Source organism: Punica granatum, chromosome 3 (genome assembly GCF_007655135.1).
Source record: "Punica granatum isolate Tunisia-2019 chromosome 3, ASM765513v2, whole genome shotgun sequence".
Taxonomy (NCBI): domain Eukaryota; kingdom Viridiplantae; phylum Streptophyta; class Magnoliopsida; order Myrtales; family Lythraceae; genus Punica; species Punica granatum.
This window is the reverse complement of record NC_045129.1, coordinates 37137148-37155011: the sequence shown is the minus strand read 5'-3', so window position 1 is coordinate 37155011 and position 17864 is coordinate 37137148. Positions and strand designations below refer to the sequence as shown.

The 17864-nt window shown below is 40.6% G+C and overlaps 3 protein-coding genes across 6 annotated transcripts; 2 read left to right on the top strand and 1 right to left on the bottom strand.

Annotated features, from left to right (window-relative positions):
• The first annotated feature begins 2149 nt into the window (after nucleotides 1–2149).
• LOC116198894 (putative SNAP25 homologous protein SNAP30) lies at nucleotides 2150–4575 on the top strand. 4 transcript variants are annotated; one of them, XM_031529162.1, is made up of 6 exons: nucleotides 2150–2287; nucleotides 2713–3163; nucleotides 3285–3378; nucleotides 3513–3634; nucleotides 3836–3933; nucleotides 4295–4575. In XM_031529162.1, exons 2-6 carry the CDS (start codon nucleotides 2747–2749, stop codon nucleotides 4392–4394), a joined length of 831 nt encoding a protein of 276 aa, XP_031385022.1. In that variant the 5' UTR covers nucleotides 2150–2287; nucleotides 2713–2746; the 3' UTR covers nucleotides 4395–4575. The 4 variants fall into 4 exon arrangements, with proteins under 4 accessions (XP_031385022.1, XP_031385019.1, XP_031385020.1 ...); XM_031529159.1 differs by having other exon boundaries at nucleotides 2202–2437; XM_031529160.1 differs by having other exon boundaries at nucleotides 2202–2437; nucleotides 2668–3163.
• Nucleotides 4576–4830: 255 nt separating this feature from the next.
• LOC116200019 (probable inactive purple acid phosphatase 2) lies at nucleotides 4831–7843 on the bottom strand. The gene is made up of 2 exons (XM_031530672.1): nucleotides 7034–7843; nucleotides 4831–6520 (listed from the first exon to the last, which is right to left on the bottom strand). Exons 1-2 carry the CDS (start codon nucleotides 7736–7738, stop codon nucleotides 5270–5272), a joined length of 1956 nt encoding a protein of 651 aa, XP_031386532.1. The 5' UTR covers nucleotides 7739–7843; the 3' UTR covers nucleotides 4831–5269.
• Nucleotides 7844–16560: 8717 nt separating this feature from the next.
• On the top strand, nucleotides 16561–16875 carry LOC116200604 (CLAVATA3/ESR (CLE)-related protein 10-like). The gene has a single exon (XM_031531437.1). The coding sequence runs from the start codon at nucleotides 16561–16563 to the stop codon at nucleotides 16873–16875; it is 315 nt and encodes a 104-aa protein (XP_031387297.1).
• The last annotated feature ends 989 nt before the right edge of the window (nucleotides 16876–17864 follow it).

Below are 17864 nucleotides of genomic sequence, written 5' to 3'. Positions count from 1 at the left end.
TTAAGAACACATTATTGAAAAATGTTCAATGTGAAAAAAATACCTTCACTCAGATGTGCGTCAATGAGAAAGAGTTATTAATATTTGTGTGCATGGGGAGAATGAAAATGGTGATGACCGAATAAAAGTGAATCGAAAATGATAAACAATATGTGTTTCAAAGATTATTAAAAATCAATGTGAGTTGATTCAAACTGTTCGGCGCTTGTTTGCTTTGAGTAATGTCTCGAATTCGAGTATTGTAAATGAAAAAAATCTATATTTGGAGAGTTTTACCCTTTAGTGGGCCGATTTGGCTCGACTGGATTAGTCGGAACCTAATTGGGTTTTCGGATGCCATAGTCCAAACCGAAAAACATATATTTAAAATCTTCCGAAAAAGAATACTTTTAAAAGATTTCATTACATACATGATTAAATAACTTAAAAACTCTTCGTATATTTAAAAAAAATTATCATTTCTCAAAAAAAACTTTAAATTTCTTTGATATTATACAAATAACCTGGACTCTTGAACGATTATACATCGAATGAACAATAAGAAAAATGAGGTATAATTCATGTAATAAAAATGAAAATTTCATTTGAATCAAGAGTTGAGGGTTCACCAAAAGTGAAAAATGCCATTTAGATGAGGAGCTGATAATTCTTATTTTCGATTGTGTGGAACCTCCACAATGTTAGCCATAGCTTTTATACATTATAATATAATATGAGGAGATAGAGAGACGGGGAAGTAAGCAAAAGATAAAATTGTGGAAATAATATTTAATTAGCTATCCCACCTGCGTGTTGCGCGGAATTATCATTCATTAAAAAAAACATATTTTATTATATAATCATACCTTTAAAAATATTTATTAGTTTTTGACGATTGGATGAAATGAATAAAATTACTTTTAATCAAAATTAAGTACTTTATTTACATAAATAAGTACTTTATTAACTCAAAAAAGAATCATTTATATATTTTTATTGATAATATTAACAAAATCAAATTAATAAAATTATTTTAATCAAAATTAAGTTAATTAGTTTATATTGCAATATAAATTTAAACTGACAAAACTGAAATATATATATCAAAAGTCATAGGGGTTAATATTGACCTGTTGCAAGAAGCTTGGACAAATCTAACCTTGGTCCCCTTAGATTCGATTTGCATGAGTATGAAAAAAAAGTTTTACATAAATAAGTAATAATTTTTTTTTAAGTATGAAAAAATATTTTACGTAAATAAGTACTTTACATAAATTTAAACTCTTCGTTGTATTAGCAATAAAGTATTTTTAAAAGTAATAAGCATAACATATTGCCATTCTATGCCCGATATATTTCTTGATGCTACTAGAGCTTCAGTTAACACAGTATAGTTAAAGAACCTTTAACTAATCTACATCTCTTTATATATGTATCTATATACTAAGTAATTCAAACTACTCTGATGAAACTTCCGTTCGTGCTATAAGCTGCCACGTAAGTATTATCGTGCAAGGATTAACCGTCACGTATACATTGACCATCTCTTATTATATATATTCTTACTTCCTTTTAATCATATTTGACTATCTTCTTCCTTATAGGTGAAGCAATGCAATAAAGAGTTAAAAGCTTGACACATGACACAGTCTAATTAATCTTGAGATGACACATGGCACAACCTCATTTAATATATTTTTTCGTTTCGCTATTATATATTATATATAGATTAGTGGTTAAAAAGTATATGAATTTGCTAATTTATCCTTAACGATATCCTAATCTAACAAATTTACTAATTAATCATGTTATTTTGATATGGGCAAATTAATTAAGAGAATTTTACGGCGAGTTCTATTCTTTTCTCATTTGTAATACGGATAGATACGGTAAATAATAAAAGTGAAAGATGTGAAAATGTTGTTTACAAATTGTATAGGACGACCCTCAATATCACGTTTTCATATACTTTTTCAATAATTTGTAGATATCGACATGGAATAATATTATTCGCGATAAAAGAAGGATCGACTCAATAATTTTTTAATAAAGTTATAAAAAAAATAACATAAGATTATTCGGATGTGGGGCCTCGTCACTTAGGCCCAAACACAACCAAGCCCAATTCGAAGCCCAGAATGTTCCCCTGCACCGGGAGCACGGAAGAGTCCATCCTCAAAATAGACCGTGCCAGCAGCTGCCATGGAAGATGGCGTCTCCGGAGATCCCTCCGCTGGTTGACGATTTGCTATTTCCCATCCTCTCGAACGGCCCCCATTTCTTCATCCTTTTTTTTTTTCCCCTTTTGGTAAATATTTCTTCCTTCACTTTCGCCCGTTACGAAATCTCTCCTCTTCCTCCCCGGACAGACCTATAAACGGTTTCTTGGTTTGTGTTTGGAGCTCTCTTCCTCCCTCTGAAGCTTCCTGTTTCTGAAGATTTCCTCAGGAATATTAAGGTCACACGCAGTTCTTGGTTTCTTGCTCTGTTTCTGGTGTGTTTCTCAGAAAACAGAGCATGGCAGTACTTGATTTCTTGCTCTGTTTCTGGTGCTCATCGGAAAAACAGGCATGAGCTTGTGCTGCCGGCCGCTGCTATAGATGTTTAATTTGAATGCATTTCCATTTACAGTGATTGTCTAGAGCAAATGATTGTGGCGTTTTTTTTTTTTTTGGGTTTGTTGGTCAGTCCGCTCTGCTTGCATCGATTTTGAGGAGGCGAAACTTTGTGCAGTTGACAAGAGCATTGTTGGGAGTCCATCTTCAAGATGTTCGGGTTTATGAAGGGCTTCAACAAGCCCTCTTCGGATTCTAATACTCAGCCTGCAAAAAGAGCTGCTTCGGAACCAAACCTCGTCGTACCGAACGACCTCGATAACGGACACAGGGGAGGAGGCTTGTCGTCGTCAGCTTCTTCATCGCCTTACAACTCTGCTGCAGCTAAAGACAGGTACAAGAATGACTTCAGGGACTCGGGCGGGCTCGAGAATCAAACCACGCAGGAGCTGGAGAATTATGCCGTCTACAAGTCCGAGGAAACCACGAGTACCGTGAACAACTGTCTGAGGATTGCCGAGGATATCAGAGACGACGCCACGAGGACGCTTGATATGCTGCACGTGCAGGGAGAGCAGATCAATAGGACCCATAATATGGTTGCTGATACCGAAAAGGATTTGAGCCGGGTAATGCTTTTAGTTGTTTGCCTGCCAAAGAATAGCTAGAAAATATTTGCTTCTCGTGCTAGCTTTTCGCTCCAATACTGAAGCTTTTCGTCATATCGGGTTCTGCTGCTGCTAATATCAGGGCGAGAAGATTCTTGGCAATCTCGGGGGCATGTTCTCGAAGACATGGAAGCCGAAGAAGGGAAAAGAAATCACAGGGCCTGAAGTGACCATAGGTTTTACCTTTCAATGCCGTGATTCTGTTTACACTTTTTCGACTGCGACTTTCTTGGGACTATGCAGATGATCAGAATGCAGTTTCCGGTGAAATGGATTCCCTTATCGGTCTTTTTTCTCATATGCGTTGCAGATACTTCGTCGAAGAAAGCCGATAAGCATCAGCGAGAGAAATTGGGCCTGGCTTCTCTTCCCAAAGGGCAGGCAGCTTCCAAGCATTCTCAGGATCAGACCACCGCTATGCAGAAAGTCGAGGTTTGTGCTCCTATAAAATCTCTTGTACTCGTAACGACAATCGAAGGATTGAAAGTTCCTATCCCATCAAGGGAAGAAAAAGTTTTACTTCTAGCCGAAGTCAATGCCCGAGAATGAGTGGCTGAACTCATCGATCCGTTCCCCAGACACATTTATTCAGTTTGGAAAAGCACTACTAATTCGAGTTTTTCTGCGGGGCAGATGGAGAAAGCAAAACAAGACGATGCTTTATCGGATCTGAGCAATATACTAGGGGACCTGAAGAACATGGCTGTCGACATGGGATCTGAACTCGAAAGGTCACTCCTTCTGTTCTTATCAAATCCGAATTCCGCTGTATTTGCAAATGAACTCACCAAATTTTCTGCATTTGTAGCTGAAGTTCGAAACAACATTTTGACTAGGTTCCCGCTTTGTTTCGCATTTTCCAGAAAACTACTTTGGGCTAATAACGAAGTCTTTTGCTTGTTCGATTGGATTGAAAACTAACACGGCATGTTCTTTTATCTGTCGACTTCTTGGCGTTCATCAAATAGTTGATATGATTACTTGAACGTTATAGGATTGAACGTTCCTTACCCTCTTTCTGGTTTTGCACCAAGAAAATCATGTTTCATGCTAAAAGTTCCGCAAGGATTCTAAAGCATACTTGTTCTGCAGGCAAAATAAATCCCTTGATCATCTCAATGACGATGTGGATGAGCTCAATTCTCGCGTGAAGGGAGCCAATCAACGCGCTCGTCGCCTCGTCGGCAAATAAAATGGCAGAATGGAGCTGTCTTCTTCACTTGTCGTCTCTGCTTGCGCTTGGCTTCTTACTCATAATCTTGTAATTGCTCGTGTCTAGGGCCATTGCTTCCATTTTTGTAATCTCATCCAATGAATAAACTGATGATCAATTTTCCTGCAATAACATTCCAGCTTGGCAGCTTTCTCTCTCACTTGCTTGAATCGACAGTCTGGTTACGGAAAACTGAAAAAAAATTAACAATAATGGCGATTTTCTCTCTCACGTGTTTAAATCGACGGTCCCGATACGAAAAACTGAAAAAAATTAACGATAATGAATCTGTGAGAACACTTCGATTCTTTTAGTATGAAGATTTTTTTATGGTATATGAAGTATGAAGATGCAATATCCATTAAGGGCAACAAACAAATTAGAACTAACTTAAGGAAGAAAAAATATCTTAATATACGAGAAACAATTGCTTGTTCTGAAATATAGCCAGTTCAACTGAACAAGAAGGTGTCAAATACTATGTTGATTGACTTAACAGTACAGGCAACATATGTTCTTTTATTTTGAAGCTATTAGTCCATAGCCGTCGAGAAGATTTGACGGGTACCATTCACAAGGCCGAACTAATTAACACACTATTGTTTAAACTTCTTAAGGGACATATTTACAAGAGACTGTCCTGTCCCAACAAGTCATTCTTCACCAAGTTCTCTGAACTTCCGGTCGTTGCACAAACTCTTAAGGGACCATCCGGATCATTGCCAGCTGCCTAAGAACATAATATCTCGACATCAGATTATATCGTAGTTTGTGTTCTGACTTAAGTGGAAGTCACAAGTCTTTCTTCTTCAATGAAACCCAGACAGCAACAGTTTCAAAGAATTCTGGGACTCTCACACATCTTCATTCTTCAAGGGGGACCACCTCCATTTCATTGCACCCTCCCTCTGGGCATGCGAGACGTAACCGAGAATGTACCCAATAAAAGCCCCGAGAATCAGCACACTGGCTACCTTCATAAACCATGAAAAGGATGACTCGACCACCCCGCCATTCTTCATCCCCTCAGCATCATCAATACCGCTGCTCACTACCAGCCCTGATGCCAGAATCTCCACCTTATCATGCACTTCGCCGTCATGATTCCCCACATAAGAAAGGGTCAGCTTCTCCCTCGTAGCAACTAATCTTGTGTACCCAAACTCCCCACCTCGGTACAAAGATCTTGCCGGCTGTGGATAGATTGGGTCTTTCAGATGGTCCGATCTCGGCTGCCAGACAGGTTGCCAGTCCTGACCTGCCATCCCGATCACAATGTGAATCGGGTATCCTTCGGTCGTCCTGCATGTAAAGTTCCTCAATGGGCAGAATCTTTCATATCGATGAACATGGCCCCACAGAGCAAGGGTCACCCCATTCTCCACAAATAAAGGCTCGATGTGCTCAAGCATTTGTGCCCTTATTGGAGCATCTCGGGCCTCATAGCTCGTCGTGTACATTGGTCTATGCCCCTGAACCACCACGAACGGGGTCTTCTCCCTGTCAACCGATTCCAGATCATTCCTCAAGAAGTCGTACTGGGCGCTCCCAGGGAGGAAATTTGTCTCCGTTGACATGTAGACAAAGTGGACTGGCCCCACATCAAATGAGTAGTAGAGGTTACGGGTTGCCGGGGCCCTTGTCCCTGTTGGCTCGGAAGAGTTGCCGGGCATTTTGAACCTTAGACTGTAGGGTACCCCACACTCACCTCCTCCGTCCTTCCCGTAAATCGTCTTTGCCCAATCAGGCTTCCAAGGCTGCGCGGGCCAGTCGTACTCATGGTTCCCGATGCAGACATGGTAAGGCACACGGGCAGCAACAGGCTCTATCTGGGTGAAGAAGTGGTCCCAAAGCCACAAGTAGCCCCTCGCATAGCTGATGTCTCCAATGTGGGACACAAAGCTGGGCTTGCTGGGCCCTAGCGCTTCAAGGTCTCGGAGGATCCATTTCATAGTTGATATGCTCTCGTCTTGGGTTCTGTAGAAAGTCGTGTAGGGAGTTGCAGTTCCCATGTCCCCGAAGAGGAAAGCATATGCCTCATCAGAGTGTGTGTCCCGTGATACAAAGCTGTACATTGGACTCCAACCCCCAGAATCGCTACCAACCTACCACCCGAAATGCCAGGAACTCGAGATAAGTTGCTATTTGTGATGAATATAACCAATATTGTAAGAAAGCTTTAGAAATGGAAGGATCACGCCCCGCCCTCCCCTCCTTTTCAATTTCAAATATCAACTTCCTGAACAAGAGTGAACTTTTCCTCAGAGAGGAACATTCATCAGCAAGTGACATTATATCGAGGACTGAATCTTTCCCCTTTAAACCAACAACTCCAGGACCCATATATTCGCTAGCCTCAAAGAAGAAAACGACGATTGATCTATCATTCACAAACGGTATATAGACAAATACAAACTAAAAATTCAATCTTCAGGCTCATCAAAGTAATCCCTATATAACAGCAAATGCACTAACATCTGAAGAGTGCCAACAATCAAGAATGAAACTTTTTAAGGTAATTGCCAAACAAATTTCCTTAACCCGAGACTTCGAATCTCACGTTAGAGCAATCGGCTGGAAAACAAGAAGGAAGAGCTGGGCATGAAATATTGATTTACCTGATAATAGTACCTCAAGCCCTTCTTCAAATCCTTCATGACTGCGCTGTGAATCCACCCGGGGTCCCTCCACCCGGCGGTCTCGTTCGCAGGCTCATCGCACATGTCCTCCCTCTCGTACCTCTCCACCAAAGCCGCCGCCGAGGACCCAAGCTCCCCCTCGCTCTCCCCGTACCTCACGAGCCTCTCCTCCTTGTCCCCCGTCATGAACATGACCCTCATCTCGTCCTCCCGGTCCGTGAACGCCAGGTGGACCTGCTCCGGCCGGCGGCCCGTCGAGAAGCCGACAGCATCCGAGGTCGCGAGCTGGTGGCGGGTTCCCGGCAGCGGGTTGTGGTCGTGGTCGAGCCGGGTCGGGTCGATCTCGGACTTGGACCATCGGAAGATCCGGAAGGTGTAGTTGGCCCGGAGGTTGGGGAGGGGGAGGGAGACGGAGCCAGACCCGGAGGTCAGGTGAGCCGGGTCGGTCGAGAGGAAGACGTAGCCGATGAAGAGGTCATCCGGGGAGTCCGGTGGGGAGTAGATCCCGAGCCAGTCGAGGTCGGAGGGAGAGTCAACGCCGGTCCATTGGATCCGGACCGTGTCGCCGGACTTGGAGAGGACGGTGGGGGATACGGAGATGGATACTTGGGAAGATTGAGAAGATGGATCGATGAGGGAAAGCAAAGTGAGGAGAAGGAGGAGGAGATGTGGAAGAAGATCCATGGTGGGCAAGCGGCCGGCTACGACGGATGAGGTGGTGGTGGTTGACCGGCGGTTGTGGATATAAAGAGAAGATGTGATGATGGAAATTGTGTATTATATATTACATTAGGAATATTCTTTTTCGTTCCCAAGGCATATATTATCATAAGAATTTTATATGTATACTTTCACCATATTAACCAATTTACCTTCGCACCGGTTCGGCCCGGTCGTTAAGTGGACAATTATTCATAGAAGTCATCGAAGTTTCGATCCTCTTCGACTAAGGTTGTCTTTGATAATTTAAATTAAGTATTGAATTTAATCATTCAACACTTAATTGAGTTAAATTTGTTCGGTAACACAATATGAAAATTAACTTAATTAATGAGTAAGTAATCCAAAACCTATTAAATCATTGAGCACTTTTTAACTAATTCGCTCGGCTATGACCATTTTCTCATTTATTGTACCGGTGCCCTCAAACTTTTTATTTTTGCAAACCAATCCACCTTTCCTCCCCATAGCCGAGAGAGAGAGAGAGAGAGAGAAGAGATAGAGAAGAGAGGCAAAGAGTTGCCCCCTATGCCGCCGTTGATTCTCGGTCCCGTGACCTTAGCTGAGGGGTGCGGCCAACGATGAGGTCATCGCCGCCATAAATTTTTCCCAACTTCTCTTTCTCTCAAGAGAGAAGGGAGGAGATTTGGGTTGCGATGGCTCGTCACAGGCCACTGTAGCTTAGGCGACATCATCACACGACCACTGATGATGCCGACGACATTGAATGGGCTGCAGTGGCCCACAACGAGCCACCGCAGCCCAAATCTCCTTCTTGCTCTTTCTCAAGACAGGAGGGAGAGGAGATCATGAAAAATTCCCTGCGGTGCTAGCCCCATCGCCGGTCATTACCCCTCCGGCGAGGTCGCTAGACCCAAGGGACCTCACTAGAAGGGTTGTGGCCGGCGACGGGGCCACCATTGCTGGGAATCAACAATAGTGAAGAGAGGGGCCACTAGTCGCCCCTCCCCTCTCTCTCTTGGGGTGTAGGGAGCAATGGTGGATTGATTTGCAAAAAGCAAAAAAAGTTTAAGGATACCGATGTAATAAATTAAAATCTACCCCAACTCAGTGAAATAAGTCAAAAATTCACCATTAACCAAACAAGATTGACTTATTCTATTAAGCACTTATTCCATTAATTACTTAAAATTTCAACACTTAATTTTAAGTCCAAACAAACACGCATTAAGCTTAAATGGTTTGCTTTAATTTACTCGACGAGATGGCAAAATGTTACAGATGTCGTACATTAGTTTTGACCTTGCTAGAATCTCTATTTGTGACGTGTAGAACACCGGCATTGTAAAATTCTCATTTGGACCTATACGGACTTGAACTCATCTGCAACTCAAAAATTTAAGCCAATAAGTTGTTGGATCCAAGCGTTATATAAGCCTGTGGTTTCTTTATCAATTTTTCCATATATGACAAGATATTTCAATACCTGCCTTCGTGTGATAGCGTGTGATCCAGCATGTACCACGTGTCCTTAAATACCTGTCCTCCACAACTAACCATGAGCCCAGCATCTTTTTCCGTGCTCGGGCTAGGAGGACAAATACAAAATTAGCCTCGAGCTCCACACTCGAGCCTCACTAGAGGTGCACCTTTAGTTACCTCATAACTAGAATAAGTCACTTTCGAGTCTAATTAATATGAAGCGCACTCTTGGCAACCTCGAAACCGAATCTAGCGTGGTGTGAGCCCACACATGCTCGCGAAAACGTAACCCGCTCTGATATCTTATAAAATTCTCACTTGAGCCACACAAACTTGAGCCATATGCAACCCCAAATTTTAAACTCATAGGTTGTTGGATACAAATCTCATATAAGTTTGTGGTTTCTTTCTTAATTTTTTCTCGTGGGACAAGATATTTCAACGAACATTACTCTGAAAGGGCGGGTTACAATAAGACTTATTTAACGACGATGTTTGGAAGTTAGATGTTCCATGCAATAACATGATCATATAAAGGTCCAGTAGCATAAGAACATGTCGAATTTACCCATATGTGGATACGACAGCTCACAGCAAAGCTACAATCCTTATATGAACAAATGATTCCGGTTATGATCGATCTAAATCGGTCCATATGTTATGTATACGATTCAACATGCCAACTATTAAACAACTTATTAGAAACACAAGACAACCAATCATAAATGTCACGAAATCCCTTGCTCTCCAGGGATGTCCTCAACGCCGAGGAACATGTACTAGGGTGTATGTGCAACTCGTTCAAATCCTCATTGGTACAAACTGAAAGAAACTAATTTTCCGGTATTAATGATAAGGACCAATGAATAGGATAAAATGTAAGGAAAAAGGCAATTCACTATCTAAAAAAAAAGATTCATTATATCATTTTATTGTGTTGAAATTTATGATTTCTACTTGTGCAAATCCAATCATTTCAATTTGAAATTGAAGACGAAAAAATTCGTCATTGGTAACAAATGGTTATCCATCAGTTGAGGGAAAATGACGTGAAGATGAAAATGAAATCAGTGCATCCACTACTCATGCATCTTCATTCATATACAAATTCTTACAGTCTTTAATGCATTGCCTTTGGGGCCTATGTAATTGCACTAGAAATGGGCCACTTTTCAACTTTGGCTGCAAAAGCCCAAACTTTCCCCCCAAGTTACAAGGCATATACACACCCAAAAAGATGTTCCTCGGGTCATTTTTATCCCATAATAATAATAATAATAATAATAATTTTATGTGCATTGTATCCTTTCTTTTAAAAACAAAATCATTATATCTGAAAACTTTCCCCTCATAATTTTTAAAAAATGCAGTGCATATTAGAAATTACATGATCATATCACGTAATATAGGGCCGGCAATATTTGACACGACACGATTACACAACACGGATACGACACGGAGTTAAACGGGTATGGGTTGGGGTTTTTTGATAATCGGTCTAAACGGGTTGACACGGTTAATAATCGTGTCTAAACGGCTTGAATCTGTATAACCCGATTATACACGATTAAACCTGTTTATTTAGACGTGTTCAATCGTGTTATTTAATCGTGTAACCTGTTAACCCGTTTATCTAACTGAATTTACCAAAATATCCTTACAATAACCCTAACCTAATTTCGAAATTTCCTCTTTCGGTCTTTCTCTTCCAAACTTCCAGTTGCAGACTTGCAGTCACTGCTTCAGCCAGCCGCGGCGTTCAGAACTAGGAGTCTTCAATTCGATCTTCCTAATCCTGCTTCAGAAGATCATATTCATCTTCAGTCTTCACCATCACCGGATTCAAAATTTCCAGATTCATCTTCAGTCTTCAATCTTCATCTTTCGGCTTCTTGCTTCCAGCTTCCACTCGATCTAGATCCAGCATCCACTTGAGTCGAAGACGACCTCGACTGTCCTCTCAGAGCAAGCCTCCACTTGAATCCTTCCGCCGTTCCGGTCGACAGTACCCAGACGAAACCTCGACCGCACGACCTCGACCTCGACTCGACCCCGCGACCTCGGCCCCGCAACCACAACCCCGCGACCGCGACTGCCATCCCACGACCCTCGAGCCCTCTACCGTTGAGCCCTTGACCTCGAGCCCTCTCTCCGACGAGTCCGACCTCAGACGAAGACGACGTTAGGTCGACCTCCACCCTGACTTGACCATGCGACCTCGACATTGGGTATCCCTTGCTCTGCAGACCGCAAGGCACTCCCCTTCCCCCGACTTTGATGCTTGTTCAGTTGTTCTGTCTATCTCTGTATGCTTAGGCACCTATTATGCTTTCTGTTGAAGATTGAAGATGAATATTGTGTTGGAATTTCTGCTGGCACCTCTAATATTGTGTTTCCTATATTTGTTGGTTTCCTGATTGTTGTTGGAGGCTATAAACATTACGTTGTTCTTAACTACTAACTCCAGTTTACTTATTTTGATAGTGTAAATGTGTACGGGTAAACGTGTCCGGATAAACGGATCGTGTAAACGTGTTCGAATAAACGGGTTGATCGGATAAACATGTCGTGTTAACGTGTCCAAGTACCGGTTATAATTGTGTCTTGTATACGTGTACCTATTATGACACGTTTCAATAAACGGGTTTAAACGTGTCGTGTACGGGTTGACATGGATATAACCGTGTCGTGTACATACCTGACCCGTTTATTAATCGTGTCGTGTACGGGTTATAACTTCGATTACACGAATTCGTTTAGACACGACACGTATAAATACGACACGATACGAATTGCCTCCCCTAACGTAATATGTAAGTTAAAAAATATGTTATATTAGACTCAGAAAATCCCTTTGTAATTGAAAAAAGAAAGTGCTTTACTGAGCGTATTGTAGGTAGGGTCGGCAATTCGTATCGTGTCGTGTTTATACGTGTCGTGTCTAAACGGGTTCGTGTTATCGAAGTCATAACCCTTACACAACACGATTATTAAACGGGTCAGGTTTTGGAAACCCGTACACGACACGGTTATATTTGTGTCAACCCGTACACGACACGTTTAAATCTGTTTATCGAAACGTGTCATAATAGATACACGAATACACAACACGATTATAATCGGTACCCGGACACGTTTACACGACCCGTTTATCCGATAAACCCGATTACCCGTATACGTTTACACGACCCGTTTATCCGATAAACCCATTTATCCGGACACGTTTACACGACCCATTTACCCGTTCAATCCGGTTACCCGGACACGTTATACGACCCGTTTATCCGTTTATTTCCTCCATGCATTGCACAGTTGCACTGCAGCTCAACAAAATTTCAAACACCATCCAAATTATACTGAAAGCCAAACACAAGTCTCATCCATCAAAGACAAGTCCCAGTTCTCAATTATACTCATCCAAATTATACTGAAAGCCAAACACAAATCTTCTCCATCAAAGACAAGTCTCAGTTCTCAATCAACAAAATTTCAAACATTCATCCAAATTATATTGAAAGCCAAACACAAGTCTTCTCCATCAAAGACAAGTCCCAGTTCTCAATTTCTGACTTGTAATCCTCCATCAAAGACACAAGTCTCCATATATCATAATGTTTTCCTACAGAACTGAGAAAAACACGATCCATCAGATACAGATTACATCAAATTATATCTAATAAGAAACTTTGATAACATAATCCAACCCAAGCCAAACAACTGCAAAGAGCTTGAACACCTCAAAAGACAGAAACTTCCATTGACAAATGGACCAACTGCTTCACGAGTGAAAAAGGAGAGCTGAAAGAGCCATGACTATTATATATATGCAAGACTATATATAGTAAGCCATCCTGCATATACTCAAAATAAGTCCACACTCAGATTCCTACCGAAGCCGTGTTCCTTAGTTCCTGAATTGAGCTCAATCCTATGACCTAAAGTACCTACTCTTACACAGTTCAGATAGAACTGAAAAGTTCCAGCGAGAATATCATACAGAGCATTGCTGCTGATTCAGTTAACTCAAGCACATTTTTTGATATCCAACCGTCCTCAAACAAGTTCGGACATTATCCCATTTCAAACCTCCAACTCCAACATCTGACAAAACATCCCTCTGTTTTCAAGTATCTTATGATGTTTCAAATCAGTAACAGCCAAATTACACAAAAAACCGATCACACAATTTTTCAAGTATGTGTGCCTGCCATAACAGATCGAGTGCGTTGATGATGATCAATTGTTGGAGAAGAAATGCAAAGGACGGTGATATCGAACCTGCTTCAGAGAGGGAGGTTGCGAAGTCGACTCGAGATCGAGGTGGCGTGGTGAGGTCTCCTTCATCTGGGTTCCGTCGACCGAACGACGGAAGGACTCAGGTGGAGGCTTCGTCTGAGCAGACGATCGAAGTCGTCCTTGACTCAGGTGGAGGCTGGATCTGCAAGAATTCAACTCAAGGATCCAAATTTCGAAGGAAATCGGGTGGAACCGTGGAAGCAGGAGGGAAATCGGATGAATGAATTGGGAGATTCGGGATGGAAACAGGACTCTTACTAAGTATTGGAGCAGAACAGTAGTGTCAACAGAGAGAAGCAGAGACCTCGAGGTCGACGGCTCGAGGATCGAGGGCTCGAGGGTCGCGAGGTCGAGTCGAGGTCGCAGTCGAGGGCCCGAGGGTCACAGCTCGCGGGTTCGTCTTTGTCTGGTCAGCTGGTCTGAGTAGAGAGCTTCGACTCGTGAAGATGAAGGATGAAGGGGGGCGTGTGAAAGTTGAAACCGGGTGGAAGCTCAAGCCTACTGCCTCCGAAATTTCAAAATTAGGGTTAATTTAAGGATATTTTCGTATATTCAGTTAGATAAACGGGTTAATGGGTTACACGATTACAGTAACACGATTAAATACGGTTAAATAAACAGGTTTAATCGTGTATAATCGGGTTACACGGGTTCAACCCGCTAAAACACTTTTATTAATCGTGTCTAAACGGGTTGGACCCGTTTAACCCGAATATCAAAAATACCCAACCCAAACCCGTTTAACTCCGTGTCGTGTCCGCGTCGTGTAATCGCGTCGTGTAATCGCGTCGTATCAAATATTGCCGGCCCTAATTGTAGGCAACAATTCTAATAGTTTTATATACTTAGACTCCATTTGTTACAATCAAATCACTTTTCAGGAAAATGATTTTAGCAATTTCTGGTGTTTGGAAACACAATAAAGTTTGGTCAATTGGAAAATATTTTCCATCAAGTACAAACAAAGAACAATTTTAAGAAAAATGAATTCATCTCAAAATTTTAGGAATTCTTTTTTTGCATAGGTAAAATGGTAGGCAGCAATAGTGATGATCTTGCCCTCCCTCACTACGCAATGTTTGAACTTTCATATTTAATCGCGAACATATCAGACGAACTAAACAATCAGTATAAGCACTGACTCCGTCTGTATAATACCACAAAGAACCTAATATAATTTACAAAAATCGGTGTCTTCCAAATCCAAGTTAAAGAGCACACAATTAGTAATTATTTTTTACAAATGCACTAAAAAAATTTAAACGTGGGAATTTAGAATTATCATACACTATGAAAGTAAACTTTTTAGAAATTCATTTTCCCCTCTTTCTTCTCTATACCCTTACGATCTCTCTCATCATCAGTTCACGCCTCCTCTTCTCTCTTTCCTACTTTTCACCAGAGGTAACATTTTTTTAATAAGATATCTTTCTTTCTAAGGTTAATTGTATTTTTTATTATTTTTGTAAAGATTAAAAATTTTTCGATATGAACTATGGTATTCGTAAGTCCAATTGGATTCCGACTAATGCAGTCGAACCGGATCGGCCCACTAAAAGGTAAGGTTTTTCCAACGTGAATTTTATCCATTTACAAAACTCGAATTCGAAATTTTATTTAAAAAGAACAAGTGTCGAATCATTTAAACTAACACATATTGGTTTAAAGGTTGAGAATTTATTTTCGGTGGTCTAATCAAACAGATGGAATTCATTTTCATAATATGATTTCAAACACTTGAAAGCAAATTATTTTCCCTGAAAATACTTTCCAAGTAAATGATTTTCTCACGAAAAATTATTTTCAAACACTTAAAAAAACTTTTTAGCTCTACTCCACCCTATTCCATTTACCTCCAATCACTATTATTACTTTTATATTTTTCTTCAATTTTTTTAACTATTAAATTCAATTTTTAATACTAAATTCTCTCAATTATTTATTATTTTTTCCACAATTCAACAACACAATCATTATTTTTTCTTAACTATGTATTACTTGTTCACACTTTTTTCATAATTCAACAACACAATCATTACAAGCCAATTAAAACTAAAATTCAACTCTACTTAACTTTAAAATCAAACGCTACCTTAATATTTATGGAGACAATCATAACCTCAAACATTTATTAAATCAGTGACAGAATATTATACTCTGTTTGGTTTCGCAGTTAAAATCACAAAAATTTTAACTTTAACTTTAACTCAATACACTACACAATAAAAATACACATTTCTCAAATCAAAAATTTTAACTTTAATTTTAACTCAACACGCTATACAATCATTTGTCCTTTTCCACAATCAAAATAAAAGTTATTTTAACTCTGAAACCAAACGCACCATTAAAAATACCGAGAGTGATTTGTAGAAACTCACCTTATGAGTACATTATTAATGAAATAAATTCATACTTGCTATATATATATATATATATATATATATATCATGGAGGTTCACAACCAACTATATGTTCTATTGTGATTCTGACTAGACGAGGTTGGTGAACAATCTTGAATTCTCGATGTGCCTCGCTAATATGGACAGTCATATGTAGCGATATATATCGAACCCGGCAAAGTCATCTACATCATCATCAGGAGAAGAACCCCAATGTATTTCGTCATCATTAATTCATATAACTTTTTATCGGAACGAAACAAGAAATTATTCACCACCCCATATAGATATATACAATGTTCTACGTATGATTGTGTACGAATACACAGTCGGGTGGCCTGAATATAATATATCTCTGAATCGATGGACATTCTAATTATCGACATAATTCAAACTTCGAACTCTTAATAAATATATCGTACTAGCAGTCCTCCATGCCCCACACAAACCTATGTACGTGACTAATATTATGGGATGCCTCAAGTGCCCATTGGGTCTTTGATACCTTTATTCATTCATGTGTCTCTCGCTCTGCGCATTTATAACCTCTCCCCAACCTTCTATCACTATCTTCCCCAATGTCTTTCCCTTTCTCCCCATCTTTTCAAACCTTCCCTCCCTGAGAGAAAACCCAAAGCACACACCATGAAGAAGAATAGGCCATCTCCCCCGCCGCCCCTCGCTGCAAGAAGGCCCTTCTTGATCTTGGCCGTCCTCCTCCTCCTCGTCTCTGCCTCTTCCTGCACCCGTCACGCCCTCCCCTATCGCCACTCCCACAGTTCTTGCGATTCTTTGGTCCAACAACAGCCCCGCTCTCTGTGCTTCCACATCCAGAGCATCCACCGCCACCGGCCTCTCCTGCCTTTGCCACCGCCTCCACCACCAGACAACGAGATCGATCCGAGGTACGGAGTCGAGAAGAGACTCGTCCCCTCAGGGCCCAACCCCCTTCACAACTGAAGAAGAAATATTGCATGTACATTTCCTCTCCTGCACACATGCCTGGGCACCAGTTATATAATCTCTATACTATTCAGTCGAGTCGACATTATCGTCTAACATTTAGAATCATATGTGTTTTCTCCGCTTAGCCCGATCAGTGTCCTATAGCTTTATATAGAAAACGTCATGGATGTGTTCCTGCTTCTGGATATATATATATAGATATATATATATATACACACTCGTTTACTGTAAGTTCATTAGTTGGAGTTGGAGAGATTATATACGTAAGTAGTACGGGCAAACACCATGATACTACATATGGGCTTTGATTGGATGCATTCGCAAAACCATCGGCAGCAGTATGATGACTTTTTGGGTGTCGGAAGGAAATTGAGAGGCTAAACAGCGCTCTCGAATGGAGACATTTTGCATTTGTTGCTGGAGGGGGGAAGAGCAAGAACTTAATTGCTAATTAGCTAGCTTAAGATAAGCTTTTGGTCTGTTTCATTGTTTTAGGGTTTTGGCCCTATGTATTTTTCTGGTCGAACTATGATGCTATTTCCATGCTTGTTTCTATATCTATAACCCAAACTTTTTTTTTAAAAAAAAAAGATAAAATAAATAAAATAAAAGAGGCCATGTCTAGTTTATTAATTGGTTGGCTAGAGATGGAAACAAGCATGGAAATGGATGGATTTTCAGGTGGGGGCCAATCATCAAGAGACGAGAGAGATATTGGTAGGGTTCAAGAGAAGCGCATGAGTGCCATTAATTTTTATAAAGAGATGTATGTAGCTATGGGGAATGATAACTTGTTAGGGTTTCTGTGGGGAAGAAGTACTCTTGTTTGGGTAGAAAGTTGAGTTTTCACTGTGGAATTTTCAATTTTGCAATTAATGTATCTCCTTTTCTCACGTATAGCACGGGATCGGTACTAGTGAATATGACTTGCAACTTTATTACCCACTCTAAAATAGTTTTTACGATCAAGTTCATCATGCTTC

Coding starts and splice junctions, on each gene's coding strand:
- LOC116198894 (XM_031529162.1), top strand. CDS start 2,747: ATGTTCGGGTTTATGAAGGGCTTCAACAAGCCCTCTTCGGATTCTAAT. Junction 3,379..3,512: donor AGGGCCTGAAGTGACCATAG/GTTTTACCTTTC, acceptor TATGCGTTGCAG/ATACTTCGTCGAAGAAAGCC. Junction 3,635..3,835: donor CCGCTATGCAGAAAGTCGAG/GTTTGTGCTCCT, acceptor TCTGCGGGGCAG/ATGGAGAAAGCAAAACAAGA.
- LOC116200019 (XM_031530672.1), bottom strand. CDS start 7,738: ATGGATCTTCTTCCACATCTCCTCCTCCTTCTCCTCACTTTGCTTTCC. Junction 6,521..7,033: donor GCTTGAGGTACTATTATCAG/GTAAATCAATAT, acceptor TTCGGGTGGTAG/GTTGGTAGCGATTCTGGGGG.
- LOC116200604 (XM_031531437.1), top strand. CDS start 16,561: ATGAAGAAGAATAGGCCATCTCCCCCGCCGCCCCTCGCTGCAAGAAGG.